The sequence below is a fragment of the Coregonus lavaretus genome, assembly GCF_964263955.1.
Source record: "Coregonus lavaretus genome assembly, chromosome: 12".
NCBI lineage: Eukaryota > Metazoa > Chordata > Actinopteri > Salmoniformes > Salmonidae > Coregonus > Coregonus lavaretus.
The window spans coordinates 18,151,848-18,167,341 of NC_139999.1; the positions used below are offsets into that span (position 1 = coordinate 18,151,848).

Sequence of the window (15,494 nt, forward strand, 5' to 3'; positions counted from 1 at the left end):
AAGCTCAAACTGTTTGGGCACAGAGTTGCCGACAAGCTGGTTCAGAAAGGGCTTGAACTCGTCCATGGAATGTGTGTGCGTGTGTGTCTGTGTGCATGTTAGCGCGAGTGCGTGTCTGTGTTAAACTTCCCGTTCAGTAGCACATCACCAGTGATATACAGTGCCATGAAAAAGTATTTGCCCCCTTTCTGACTTTCTCTATTTTTGCATATTTTTGATACTGAATATTATCCGACCTTCAACCAAAACCTAATATTAGATAAAGGGAACCTGATTTTACAAATGACAAAAAAAATGAATACCTATTTTATTTATTTAATTAACAAAGTTATGCAACACCCAATTCCCCTGTGTGAAAAAGTAATTGCCCCCTCACACTCAATAACTGGTTGTACCACCTTAGCTGCAATGACTGCATCCAAATGCTTCCTGTAGTTGTTAATCAGTCTCTCACATCGCTGTAGAGGAATTTTGGCCCACTCTTGCATGAGGAACTGCTTTAACTCATCAACATTTGTGGGTTTTCAAGCATGAACTGCTTGTTTCAAGTCCTGCCACAGTATCTCAATTGGGGTTAGGTCTGGACTTTGACTATGCTATTCCAAACTTCAAATGTGTTGCTTTTTAGCCATTTTCAAGTAGACTTGATTGTGTGTTTTAGATCATTGTCTTGCTGCATGACCCAGCTGCACTTCACCTTCAGCTCATAGACGTATGGCCTGACATTCTCCTGTAGATCTCTTTGACACAGAGCAGAATTCATGGTTCCTTCTATTAAGGCAAGTCGTCCAGGTCCTGAGGCAGCAAAGCATCCCCAAAACATCACACTACCACCACCATACTTGACCGTTGGTATGAGGTGCTTACTGTGGAATGCAGTGTTTGGTTTTCTCCAGGCATAATGGGACCCATGTCGTCCAAAAAGTTATACTTTTGAATAATCTGTCCATATAACATTCTTCCAAGAGTCTTGATGATCATTCAGGTGCTTCCAGGTGCTTTTTGAGTCAACTTTTTGGACAACATGCATCCCATTATGCCTGGCTAAAACCAAACACTGCATTTTGGTTTTTTATTGACGTAACCCATAGTTATATTTAGATCCTGAATGAAAGACTGGTAATATCAGATTCAGTGGTGAGTATGTTGAGAAATGTCTGTGGATGGAGTTTATTTTAAGGTCCTGTGGTTTGATGGGGGACATGGGGATGACTCCCGCCTTGTCTTGGTATTCAGACAACTTCCTGAGAGACAGACAGACAGCCACATAGGAATGTAGTTTTCACTATGTTCAAACAGAGGAACTTGAATGTAAACCAGCACTTGCCTGCTTTGGCTTTATGGAGGCATACTAGATTAGAGTTACTGGTTTAGAAACAGGTCCTGCATAAACATGGATATTAATAAACTGCTTTTTATACTTTTACAATAGCAGATACATTTTATTTAATTTGACTATGCTGTGTTGGTTTTGACTTTGAAGCTGTGATACGCCAGGACCATTTTATTTGAAGTTGACATATTATTATTATTATTATTATTAAGCCATCTTCCTCTGATTATGTGCAGGCACACCTTAGTTCTGTTAGCGTGTAAACAGTAAAAGGCGTTAATTAGACCTACATGCTTCCTATACTGTTTTTTAGCACCACAATTGAACCCCTAAAAGTAACATGAAGGGTAACTGTGGTATCATAGAGGTGTTGTTTTTTGGTGGTCTCCTGAATTGGTTAAGTAGAATAAAGGTAAACATTTAACAGGATTTTCCAGCTTATTTAGTGAAACCTCAATGTTGGTCAAGCAGCAGCATACGAGTACCATCCTGCTAAGCCCTACCCTGTAGGGTCCCACAGTGTTCGTCTTTGGTGGAGGGCCAAAGCAGTGGAGAAATGGTGGGCCTCTCAAACAGCACTGCCCTGTCTGTACATGGCCACTGAACCATGGAGAACGAATCAAACAAACACTCCAGTCTCACAGGGAAGGTTCTGTAGGAAGGGTCCTGTTACTGTTTCCTTGGGAATGTCTGTCAACTGCATTCTTAATGTAGTCAGAGCTCAGACCTTCAGATGACCAGAGAAAAGCATCCTTGGCGGATGTCCATTTGACAGAGATGTGGAGGAAAGACGATGAGAGATATTTTCTTAGAAGGAGCATCTCTTAGACAGTATTGAGATGTCAACAACACAATGAGACACTCTCTAGCACTTGTCACCGATCTGCTGTGTTGAGCTTCAACAGTGTTGGTGAAAAACCATCAGATAAACCCTACATGGGTATGCAGGACAGGGATGGTTTGTGGAATATGTCAGTTGAGCGTGCATGTGTGTGTTACTGTGTTGGTGTTCAGTAATTGTCTGTCTCTAATGGATACATTACTCTCTTGTTCCCCCTCTCTCTCTGCAGAGCTGAGGTCCACTGGCACTGCCCAGCACTTTGCCTACTTGCTGAACACGTCTGACTACCGTATCCTGCGTATGGACGAGGACCACGACCGCATGTACGTGGGCAGCAAGGACCACATCCTGTCCCTGGACCTGCATGACATCAACAAGGAGCCGCTCATTGTAAGACCTTACAGTCACTAACGATTCACCTCTTCACCTTCCCTTACCTCCTGTCACCCCTATCACCACCTCCTCCCCTCCCTCCCCTCTCCTCCCCAGGGCTCTATAAACCCGGGGTGAGGCTAACCCTTTACCTCAGCTCTCAGAAACGGCCCACGAGGGTCATATGTTCCGTTTTGCTGCCCTGCGTTGGACGTTTTGATTAGCTCACCTCCAGTTTGTATTGGACTGCACCATTTTCTGGAGATGAGGGTTGTAAAACTGCAAAAACAAAATCTGGATATGACCATTCCTAGGGGGCTAATAGTACCGTGGGTGGAATCCCTGTGGCAGGTTTAGTCCAACATCTATAAAATCCAGTGATGATGAACGGGTTGTGCGATGGGTTGGGTTATTGCTATAAAATGACCTCTGTTTTCCCCCCCTTCAGCTCCACTGGCCTGTCTCCCAGCAGAGGAAGACTGAGTGTCTTCTAAGTGGGAAGGACACCAATGTAAGTATTTCTGTTGAGTCTCGATCTCCACACAACTAATTCAGCATTTATGTTTCAGGTCAGGTGATTTGTACCACCTGTAACATGTAGTAATGTATTTTCTGTATATATTGAACATCTATTTGTGTGCCGATATTGCTAGGTGTATAGCCTAAGTATTTATTTGAGGTTTTAGCTGTGGATTTCATTTGGCCCTGTAAAAGCCTGGTTGGCAGGACTGGCACTGAACAGCTCATAGGAGACCAGCCAGTCTCACTGTAGAGTGTGGATAAATAGATGACTGTAATACTGGTATATTGATATATTGACATTCCCAATGATATTGAATATATGCCTCTTGTACTGTACTTTGTGTTCTATCTGGGTATCGTTCATGTTGATAATCCATTCTTGTTTGTCAATGTTTGTCCCCATGCAGGGCGAGTGTGGGAACTTCATCCGTCTGATTGAGCCGTGGAACAGGACCCACCTGTATGTCTGTGGTACTGGGGCCTACAACCCCATCTGTACCTACGTCAACCGCGGACACAAAGCACAGGTTAGAGCTCCACACCTTTTGGAATACACAAAGTCTGTGTTCCCTAAGCTACAGTGTAGGTGTAGAGGTGAAGGAGGGAGACTATGGCTCTGACTATAGAAATCCTCTCCACATTTACTCTCCATCCCACACCTCTAACCCAGCCTTCCTCCCTTCCATCTTTCTCTTTCTCTCGCTCTCATTCTCACTCTCCCTTTCCATCCCCACATCTCTATTTTTCTCTCTAACTCTCTCTCAATTCTACCTTCATTCCTACCATCACCGTCCTCTACCCCTCCTGATATCCACAGCTTCATCTCCTGTCCCCATGCCTAGACAACCATTGGAGTCTCAGCCTGCACACAGCTGTCGTCCCCAGCGCACTGTTACTGTTAGCGTTACTGTTACAGTGCTGTCTGTTTATTCTCACTCCTTAATTGGAAGTCTTGAGTTTCCTGGAGCCGGGCATGACCACCACGGAGTACTTCCCTGTTTTAGCGCCCCTCTCCAATACCCTCAGCCCTGCTGCTTTAAATACAACACTTGTTCCTTAACGATGGTCCTGGGGCTTTTAAAAGGGAATAAATAAAAGTTGTGGATAGATAATATTTCCCAGTTTCCTCCTCTCTGAGGACTCTGCCTGACGCAGAGGACACAGTTAGACCAATTACCTCTTCACACCCCTCTGCTATTTCATATGGATCCATATGACCCTTACTAACAAAGGGCATCCATCCATCCACTCATAGCTCTAGCAGCCCTGTGCCTCTCAGTTGTCCTGCTCCCTCTTTTCTCCCTCAGCCTCCAGTCCTCACCATGTGAGAAGTTGGGTAATTGGCCATGGGAGCTCCCATTATGGGGTGCCAGTGGAATGTTCTAGTTATAGTACATTAATGAGATGGCTTTTATTTTCCCTTCACATCGAACAGACAGGTCAGGCTCTTCCCGTGAGTCCTCTCTCTCTCTCTCTCTCTCTCTCTCTCTCTCTCTCTCTCTCTCTCTCTCTCTCTCTCTCTCTCTCTCTCTCTCTCTCTCTCTCGTTAGGTATAGGAGCAGATATGTAAAATGGTACACCCCTATACACACAGCTTTTCCAGACAGGAAACCATGAGAAGGCGAAACGCTGCTCAATGCCAGAAATCGGCTCATTTTCTAATGTGGATGTATACACACACGGACACTCACACGTCAGCAACCTGAAGACATGCAGATATATTGTTAACAGCTTGCCAGATTTCATAATTCTTTCTTTTTCAGTTAAGCCATTATTCAGGCATGTATTATTCACTCAGCAACGATTTCCTTTTTACATACCTAAAGGATAGTAGCCTACATGGGGCTATGATAGCTAGTATTGTCTGTAAAAGCCAAATGTTGGTTCTTGGCAGTGGCTCAGGCCAGAGTTGAGTGCATATACCATACTGTGAGAGACTGTATTGAATTAACGACAGGGTATAGAACTAAAATTGCTGATGTTCCTACCATCTGGTGAAGTTGAGCTACACAAACATTCATTGCACAGAGAATGTAGAGAATGAGAAATCCATACATGTTCATCACAGGCTGTCCGAACGACATTATTGAAACTGTCATGTAGTCACATCAGTCCAAGACCAGTTTACAGAGATACTGAACTCACGTCAGGTCCCGCCTACTGCAGGTGCGTAACGTCCAAAATGTGTCGCTGTCTCCTGTTTTAGGCCGCCATGCACCTGCAGATGCCCCAGACCGAAGGGAGGGCTAACCGCGTGGCCGAACCACTGGGACTAAAGGTGGGACGTGGGTCAGGTGCCCGTCACTAGCCTGGGAAGTTCTGCCCGTCTGCCCCTGAGCCTTGCCCCTATGGGCTGAGGAGTGCACTGCCGACCCACTATGGGCCTCAGCTAGCATGCCATGCGCTCTCTGTCTCCCCCCTCTCTCTCTCTCTCTCTGTAGGGGGAGGGCTGTGCATGTCTCCCGACCCCTCTGTTCTGTCTGTGCTCATTCTGTGTCTTGAAGCACTTCTGTCATCATCAGTTGAGCGTGTCTTCGCTAGACCCTGTCCAATTGGTCCTTCAAATGTTCCTCTGTTTTTCTTTCCCCCATCATATTTCGGTTGTGCATTGCTCTCATTGGTCATTTGTCAATTTCTGTGTAAGCCTCATCTTTTGAGCACTCTCTCTCACACTCTCACTCTCTCTCTCTCACTCTCTGTCGGTGTGTGTGTTATTGAACTGATTCTCCAGTATATAGGATGAGAGGATGAGAGACATTTGGCATGAGAGAGATGAAAGTCCAGCATTTTGTGATTTGCTACACAAGGTCACACAACATGTTGATACAGTACACAATCAAATATAGATCTTTCATTGAGGATGAATACAGTATAACGCTGACACCATCGATGAATGATGCATAGAGCAGTGTTTCTACCTAATAAGCCCATTTGTGGTAGATAAATGAATCTCTTTCCTCTCCTCCTTACATTGTCCTGTCACTTGTCTTACAGGACACAGAATGCCCCACCCTCCAGTCCTTCACCCCCCACCCCACCCCACCACTCCCTCCCTCTGTAGGAATGTGGGCCAACCCCTCCCACAGGTCTCACACGGTTAATGTCGGACCCACTCTCACTGCAGCCCTGTTGGTTCAGGACAAACACCAACTGCTAAAGCAGAAAGGAAATAATAGATCCACATAGCTGAGCAACACCATTCACAGTACAGGAGGGAACTCTGAACCCTTAGAAGGACAGGGGCATTATGTTTGGTCCTCTGTAGCTCAGCTGGTAGAGCACGGCGCTTGTAACGCCAAGGTAGTGGGTTCGATCCCCGGGACCACCCATACACAAAAATGTATGCACGCATGACTGTAAGTCGCTTTGGATAAAAGCGTCTGCTAAATGGCATATTAAATTAAATATTAAATGTTTTGAATGTGTATCGGGTAACATCTTTCATAAATGGTTTAAAAACATGTTCAGAGAATATCCCTTGGCACATGTGACCCGGTGCTCATCAACATCTGGCATCTCTTACAGGGAGCAGCCAACACCTTCAGATTTACATGTGTGGTTGATTTTAATCAAAGGTGAGAGGGAATCTCATAAGGGTGCACGTAGGAGCCAGTGGAGAATAGCGTTGGCAAGTGCCTCACTTTCTCCTGCTCGGGTGTTGATGGACAAGGACAGAGGTGTCTTCGTCTCTCTGCTCCCCTCAGTCCTCCATTGGGGAGTGAGGGTTTGGGGGATTTTACTTGTTCTGGTTTGTGGCAAGGCTACAGGGCATGTCATTGCATGCCATTGGCTGTTCCCACCTGCGACTCCAAATACCTGCCAATCACCTTTCAGTGCTGTGTATAGACGCCAGGAGTCATGAGCATCAGTCATCCAGCCTCTATCCCAGGCGTGTTTCACTGAGCAGGGATTACAGGTCTCAGCAGCAGTAGGGCTACATACACAGATTTAACCAAGAGAGGATGAGAGACATTTGGCATAGGAAAGATTGTTGTGCAGAGAGAACAGCCCTTGACGCATTATGTCCTCAGTCATTTTAGTGCACTAGAGAGGCATTAAAAAGAGTTGGATTGAGATCATGTTCTTTTTCTGTATGAAGGCACTCTCATTACTCTGTTTCATCCTTCACAAACCGCAATGCCTTATAGGCCCCAGAGGACCTACTGGAAGCATATTGCACTGCCTCAATTTTCCCTCCACCAGGGAATCACACTGACATGATGAAGACTACTATGAATTTATTACTTCTTTCTTATGATTTTTCCATTTCAGGAATACATATGGCATTTGGAGCCGGGCAAAGTGGAGTCTGGGAAGGGAAAGTGCTCCTACGACCCAAAGCTTAACAGCGTCTCAGCTTTGATCAGTGAGTATCATCATCCAGGCTACACTTGGCCACATGGCTGGAGACGTCCCAGTTAAGACCAGTTCATCCAGTTTGTCCCCATGGCTCTCTCAGTGACTCTGAGGGTCCTTGAGGCCCTGTCCCCTGTGTACGCCTCCTTTTATCTCCTACTACAAAAAATGGCTACCTTCTCTATCCCCAATTGTTTTTGGCAACTTTGTTAAAAATGTTTGTATTGCCTAAGTTCTGTCCATGCAGACAAAGTATCCTTTTTCATTCTGTGCCTATTTTCCATGAGAAGGATCACAGAGGAATGCTCATCCAATCTCTGATGATAAAATCAGAAGACATCATGCCTTGTTAGGAATCATATTGAAGGAGCTGTGGGCACAGACCACTGGGTTCACTGTTTTAATAAGCCAATCTTTTCCATGGTGGCTTTGTGACTTTCATCTGAAAAATACCATGAACATATTCATATGATTTGTCGTGGTCATTTATCATGAGAAATCCAATCATTTGCTTTTCTGGCCAATGCATGCAGAGCAATCACATGACTCATTGCAACATGTTTCTGGTAACTTCATGTTGTAAGGTCTATGGTATTGGTGTTGGTGGATCTTCTAAAAGGAACCATGATGTAGTTGAGTGTCCTCCACCCTCCACTCATGGTCAGTCTGCCTGGGCCAGACCTCACAGTTGCCACCAGTGTAAGTTGATCCTGACTCTGTGGGGTGGGACAGTCAGTGTAAGTTGATCCTGACTGTGGGGTGGAAAAGTCTGTGCAAATCGTCAGTGCTGCCTTCCCACGTTAGCACGCTGCCAGCTGACCAGGGCAGAACCAGGAAACCAAGAATCCAGGGAACCAGAGACCTGATGTCCAAGATGAACTAACCCCCCGTCTCCACCAGTTAGCATCAGCTATGGGTGCCTAATAGCAGGGAATAAGAACTGGATACTACTTTGACCCCTAAAAGGTCACACATATAGGTCTACCCCCTCACCCCCACCCTACCCCTAGATATCACACACACTATATACTGTAAATCAGGGCCTTTGTTGACTGTAGTTAGTAAATAATTGAATTAATTATGTTACATAGTAGTGTAGTTGTTGCTGCCTTTGCCCTGAGCCCCTGTTGTCCCATTAACCCCACCCCTGAGAACTCCCTATAGCTACCAAATGCATGCTGGAACACCTGCTCTCATATGAGGCCCAAACAGCAACTGGAGGACCAACATTCAGCCTCCCCACTGATTAACAAGACTCTGGTCCTCCTACCCTGTGTGTGCCTTATTCACATAACTTTAAAAAGCCTGGGTAGTGGCTAGTCCCTTTGGCCAAACAGTGTGATCTTTATTATGTGTTTATTATGATGTGTGCTGTTCATCTGTCTTTGTCCACACTGTGTGCTAAATACTTATTTGACACTGACACCATGATGATGACAGCCTAAAGATATTCTGCTGGACGTAGGGAATGGAAAGCCCTAAAGTATTGGGCTCTAGGGTCCTGCCAGGGGGTCCTGCCAGGGGGTCTTGCCAGGGACTGAAGGTTTAATTTGGGGAGTGGGGGTTTCTGTGTAAGGAGAGCCTCAGTCCTTTATGCCGAGGGTGTGGCTGGCTTTATATCAAAGAGTCAAAGTATTTGGCTCAGCGGATTAATCTCTCTCTCTCTGTCCTTTCCTCTCCCCTCTCTCTCAGATGGTGAACTCTATGCTGGGGTCTACATTGACTTCATGGGAACAGACTCTGCCATCTTCCGTACTGGGAAACAGACCGCCATGCGTACAGACCAGTATAACTCCAGATGGTTAAATGGTAAATAAATGTCTTCTTTGGAACCCAAAACATGTGTTATTCAAGAGCTTGTCTATGCTATTAAGACTAGTGTGCTGTAATGTATGCATGGGTTGGTTCGGAATTGAATCTACCATTTGTCAACATACGAGCCAAAACTATTAAAAAGCTTAAATAATATTTCATGTTTACAAAATCCTCAACTCTCGCCTTTAATAAACAGGAAATGCAGACAGTTTGTAAATGATATCAACCAGATGTTCAGTGATCTTCATCTCCTCCAATGCATCTCTCTCTCCTTCTCTCTCTCCTTCTCCCAGACCCTTCCTTCATACACGTGCAGCTCATCCCTGACAGTGCAGAGAGGAATGACGACAAGCTTTACTTCTTCTTCCGTGAGAAGTCTGCTGAGATGGGCCAGAGTCCCGTGACCCAGGCCCGCATCGGTCGGATCTGCCTGGTGAGCACAGCCTCAGAATGGAGTGTACTAATAATGAGACCACATTCGCAAATAACAATAATGCATGTGACATGCACAGCAAATAGAACCTACTTTCATGAAGAAAGGGAAAGGAATCAGTCAGTCTAACCAGTAACTCGCTGAAATCCAATATTTAACCTCCATCTGTAAAATACATGGCTCTATCCTTGAGATGGTACCCTGACCTACAACCCTATGATCATCTGACCTCCTGACTGGTAGTCTTAAAACGTATTAAAGGATGTAGTATATTAGGTATTCAGGTAACAGCATGGTAAAAACCAGATCCTCAAAACCAGCCCAGCAGCCCTTCTACAGCAGTATCCTCTAGTACACAGGTACAGTGGCTTGCGAAACTATTCACCCCCCTTGGCATTTTTCCTATTTTGTTGGCTTACAACCTGGAATTAGAATTGATTTTTTCGGGGGTTTGTATCATTTGATTTACACAACATGCCTACCACTTTGAAGATGCAAAATATGTTTTATTGTGAAACAAACAAGAAATAAGACAAAAAAATTGAAAACTTGATTCACCCCCCCAAAGTCAATACTTTGTAGAGCCACCTTTTGCAGCAATTACAGCTGCAAGTATCTTTGGGTATGTCTCTATAAGCTTGGCACATCTAGCCACTGGGATTTTTGCCCATTCTTCAATGCAAAACTGCTCCAGCTCCTTCAAGTTGAATGGGTTCCGCTGGTGTGTGTACAGCAATCTTTAAGTCATACCACAGATTCTCAATTGGATTGAGGTCTGGGTTTGACTATGCCATTCCCAACATTTAAATGTTTCCCCTTAAACCACTCGAGTGTGCTTAGGGTCATTGTCCTGCTGGAAGGTGAACCTCCATCCCAGTCTCAAATCTCTGGAAGACTGAAATAGGTTTCCCTCAAGAATATCCCTGTATTTAGCGCCATCCATCATTCCTTCAATTCTGACCAGTTTCCCAGTCCCTACCGATGAAAAACATCCTCACAGCATGATGCTGCCACCACCATGCTTCACTGTGGGGATGGTGATGAGAGGTGTTGGGTTTGCGCCAGACATAGCGTTTTCCTTGATGGCCAAAAAGCTCAATTTTAGTCTCATCTGACCAGAGTACCTTCTTCCATATGTTTGGGGAGTCTCCCACATGCCTTTTGGCGAACACCAATCATGTTTGCTTATTTTTTTCTTTAAGCAATGGCTTTTTTCTGGCCACTTTTCCGTAAAGCCCAGCTCTGTGGAGTGTACGGCTTAAAGTGGTCCTATGGACAGATACTCCAATCTCCGCTGTGGTGCTTTGCAGCTCCTTCAGGGTTATACTTTTTTAATAATGGATTTAATGGTGCTCCGTGGGATGTTCAACGTTTCTGATATTTTTTTATAACCCAACCGTAATCTGTACTTCTCCACAACTTTGTCCCTGACCTGTTTGGAGAGCTCCTTGGTCTTCATGGTGCCGCTTGCTTGGTGGTGCCCCTTGCTTAGTGGTGTTGCAGACTCTGGGGCCTTTCAGAATATACTGAGATCATGTGACAGATCATGTCCGTCTCGCTTCCGCATTGTCTCCGTGCTGCTGTGCTGTTTGTTGCTACTTGGCTACCTGCCAAACTATTCACGTTTTACTTTTAATAAACGTTTAATCAATCTCTGTGTTCAACAAATTTACCAACTTTTTAGTTTTGTCCTCACTCATCTTTTTTCGTTAAACTTTTTCACCCCGGACGTTTATCCCGAGACAGAAGAGTCATTTTCCTGTGCGTTTTAGCTGCCAACTTTACGTTATTTTCCTTTTTTCCATCGCAACTTTTTTCCCTTATTCAACTTTTTCACTCCGGACGCTTTATCTGGACATGGTTCATCAACATCTTCAACAGCCGAAGCTAAGTAGTAACATTAACATGATGTCTTCTAATTGCAGTCGCTGTACTCATAATATACAGGAGAACGATCGCCTTACGGCGAGAATAGCTGTGCTACAAGCCCAGCTTCAGACGCAATCGTTAGGCAAGGGTAATCTCAGTGTAGGAAAGGAAGAAACAGCGTCTGTGCCACCAGTAAGTACAGACAGTAACGTTAGTATAAATCCCCCCGCACAGTCCCTGCAGCCGGACAACTTTCTCATGGCTTCTGGAGGGAAATACTGTTGGAATGCTCAACCGGTGTCGCTCATTCAGCCGACAGAAACCTTCAACCGGTTTTCCCCATTATGTAGCGAGTCGGAGTCTGAGTCTGAGTCTTCTCTAGTCTCTACTCCTCCCGTTACGGGGTCTGAGACGCCGAAGGCTCCCACCATTAGCTCTGACAAATTGAAAACCCTAGTCATTGGCGACTCCATTACCCGCAGTATTAGACTTAAAACGAATCACCCAGCGATCATACACTGTTTACCAGGGGGCAGGGCTACCGACGTTAAGGCTAATCTAAAGATGGTGCTGGCTAAAGCTAAAACTGGCGAGTGTAGAGAGTATAGAGATATTGTTATCCACGTCGGCACCAACGATGTTAGGATGAAACAGTCAGAGGTCACCAAGTGCAACATAGCTTCAGCGTGTAAATCAGCTAGAAAGATGTGTCGGCATCGAGTAATTGTCTCTGGCCCCCTCCCAGTTAGGGGAAGTGACGAGCTCTACAGCAGAGTCTCAGCACTTAATCGCTGGTTGAAAACTGTTTTCTGCCCCTCCCAAAATATAACATTTGTGGATAATTGGCCCTCTTTCTGGGACTCACCCACAAACAGGACCAAGCCTGACCTGCTGAGGAGTGACGGACTCCATCCTAGCTGGAGGGGTGCTCTCCTCTTATCTACCAACATAGATAGGGCTCTAACTCCTCTAGCCCCACAGTGAAATAGGGTGCAGGCCAGGCAGCAGGCTGTTAGCCAACCTGCCAGCTTAGTGGAGTCTGCCAATAGCACAGTCAGTGTAGTCAGCTCAGCCATACCCATTGAGACTGTGTCTGTGCCTCGACCTAGGTTGGGCAAAACTAAACATGGCGGTGTTCACCCTAGCAATCTTATTAGGATAAAGACCTCCTCCATTCCTGCCATTATTGAAAGAGATCGTGATACCTCACATCTCAAAATAGGGTTACTTAATGTTAGATCCCTCACTTCAAAGGCAGTCATAGTCAATGAACTAATCACTGATCATAATCTTGATGTGATTGGCCTGACTGAAACATGGCTTAAGCCTGATGAATTTGCTGTGTTAAATGAGGCCTCACCTCCTGGTTACACTAGTGACCATATTCCCCGTGCATCCCGCAAAGGCGGAGGTGTTGCTAACATTTACGATAGCAAATTTCAATTTACAAAAAAAAAAATGGCGTTTTCATCTTTTGAGCTTCTAGTCATGAAATCTATGCAGCCTACTCAATCACTTTTCATAGCTACTGTTTACAGGCCTCCTGGGCCATATACAGCGTTCCTCTCTGAGTTTCCTGAATTCCTATCAGACCTTGTAGTCATAGCAGATCATATTCTAATTTTTGGTGATTTTAATATTCACATGGAGAAGTCCACAGACCCACTCCAAAAGTCTTTCGGAGCCATTATCGACTCAGTGGGTTTTGTCCAACATGTCTCTGGACCTACTCACTGCCACAGTCATACTCTGGACCTAGTTTTGTCCCATGGAATAAATGTTGTAGATCTTAATGTTTTTCCACAAATTCCAGGACTATCGGACCACCATTTTATTACATTTGCAATCGCAACAAATAATCTGCTCAGACCCCAACCAAGGAGCATCAAAAGTCGTGCTATAAATTCTCAAACAACACAAAAATTCATTGATGCCCTTCCAGACTCCTTCTGCCTACCCAAGGACGTCAGAGGACAAAAATCAGTTAACCACTTAACTGAGGAACTCAATTTAACCTTGCGCAATACCCTAGATGCAGTTGCACCCCTAAAAACGAAAAACATTTGTCATAAGAAACTAGCTCCCTGGTATACAGAAAATACCCGAGCTTTGAAGCAAGCTTCCAGGAAATTGGAACGGAAATGGCGCCACACCAAACTGGAAGTCTTCCGACTAGCTTGGAAAGACAGTACCGTGCAGTACCGAAGAGCCCTCACTGCTGCTCGATCATCCTACTTTTCCAACTTAATCGAGGAAAATAAGAACAATCCTAAATTTCTTTTTGATACTGTTGCAAAGCTAACTAAAAAGCAGCATTCCCCAAGAGAGGATGGCTTTCACTTCAGCAGTGATAAATTCATGAACTTCTTTGAGGAAAAGATCATGACCATTAGAAAGCAAATTACGGACTCCTCTTTGAATCTGCGTATTCCTCCAAGGCTTAGCTGTCCTGGATCTGCACAGCTCTGCGAGGGCCTGGGATCGGGAGAGACACTTAAGTGTTTTAGTACTATATCTCTTGACACAATGATGAAAATAATCATGGCCTCTAAACCTTCAAGCTGCATACTGGATCCTATTCCTACTAAACTGCTGAAGGAGCTGCTTCCTGTGCTTGGCCCTCCTATGTTGAACATAATAAACAGCTCTCTATCCACCGGATGTGTACCAAACTCACTAAAAGTGGCAGTGATAAAGCCTCTCTTGAAAAAGCCAAACCTTGACCCGGAAAATATAAAAAACTATCGGCCTATATCGAATCTTCCATTCCTCTCAAAAATTTTAGAAAAAGCTGTTGCGCAGCAACTCACTGCCTTTCTGAAGACAAACAATGTATACGAAATGCTTCAGTCTGGTTTTAGACCCCATCATAGCACTGAGACTGCACTTGTGAAGGTGGTAAATGACCTTTTAATGGCGTCAGACCGAGGCTCTGCATCTGTCCTCGTGCTACTAGACCTTAGTGCTGCCTTTGACACCATCGATCACCACATTCTTTTGGAGAGACTGGAAACCCAAATTGGTCTACACGGACAAGTTCTGGCCTGGTTTAGATCCTACCTGTCGGAAAGATATCAGTTTGTCTCTGTGAATGGTCTGTCCTCCGACAAATCAACTGTACATTTCGGTGTTCCTCAAGGTTCCGTTTTAGGACCACTATTGTTTTCACTATATATTTTACCTCTTGGGGATGTTATTCGAAAACATAATGTTAACTTTCACTGCTATGCGGATGACACACAGCTGTACATTTCAATGAAACATGGTGAAGCCCCAAAATTGCCCTCGCTAGAAGCCTGTGTTTCAGACATAAGGAAGTGGATGGCTGAAAACTTTTTACTTTTAAACTCAGACAAAACAGAGATGCTTGTTCTAGGTCCCAAGAAACAAAGAGATCTTCTGTTAAATCTGACAATTCATCTTGATGGTTGTAAAGTCGTCTCAAATAAAACTGTGAAGGACCTCGGCGTTACTCTTGACCCTGATCTCTCTTTTGACGAACATATCAAGACTGTTTCAAGGACAGCTTTTTTCCATCTACGTAACATTGCAAAAATCAGAAATTTTCTGTCCAAAAATGATGCAGAAAAATTAATCCATGCATTTGTTACTTCTAGGTTAGACTACTGCAATGCTCTATTTTCCGGCTACCCGGATAAAGCACTAAATAAACTTCAGTTAGTGCTAAATACGGCTGCTAGAATCCTGACTAGAACCAAGAAATTTGATCATATTACTCCAGTGCTAGCTTCCCTACACTGGCTTCCTGTTAAGGCAAGGGCTGATTTCAAGGTTTTACTGTTAACCTATAAAGCGTTACATGGGCTTGCTCCTACCTATCTTTCTGAGTTGGTCCTGCCGTACATACCAATACGTACGCTACGGTCACAAGACGCAGGCCTCCTAATTGTCCCTAGAATTTCTAAGCAAACAGCGGGAGGCAGGGCTTTCTC

The 15,494-nt window shown here is 44.7% G+C and overlaps 1 protein-coding gene across 1 annotated transcript in view; it reads left to right on the forward strand.

Annotated features, from left to right (window-relative positions):
• LOC311138975 (semaphorin-3F-like) overlaps window positions 1-15,494 on the forward strand; it is a 111,357-nt gene that overhangs the window by 67,370 nt on the left and 28,493 nt on the right. The window contains exons 3-8 of the mRNA XM_084173789.1: window positions 2,404-2,564; window positions 2,995-3,057; window positions 3,476-3,595; window positions 7,341-7,434; window positions 9,117-9,233; window positions 9,533-9,672. Of these exons, the coding sequence (XP_084029915.1) occupies window positions 2,404-2,564; window positions 2,995-3,057; window positions 3,476-3,595; window positions 7,341-7,434; window positions 9,117-9,233; window positions 9,533-9,672 (695 nt within the window). The remainder of the gene's footprint in view (window positions 1-2,403; window positions 2,565-2,994; window positions 3,058-3,475; window positions 3,596-7,340; window positions 7,435-9,116; window positions 9,234-9,532; window positions 9,673-15,494) is intronic.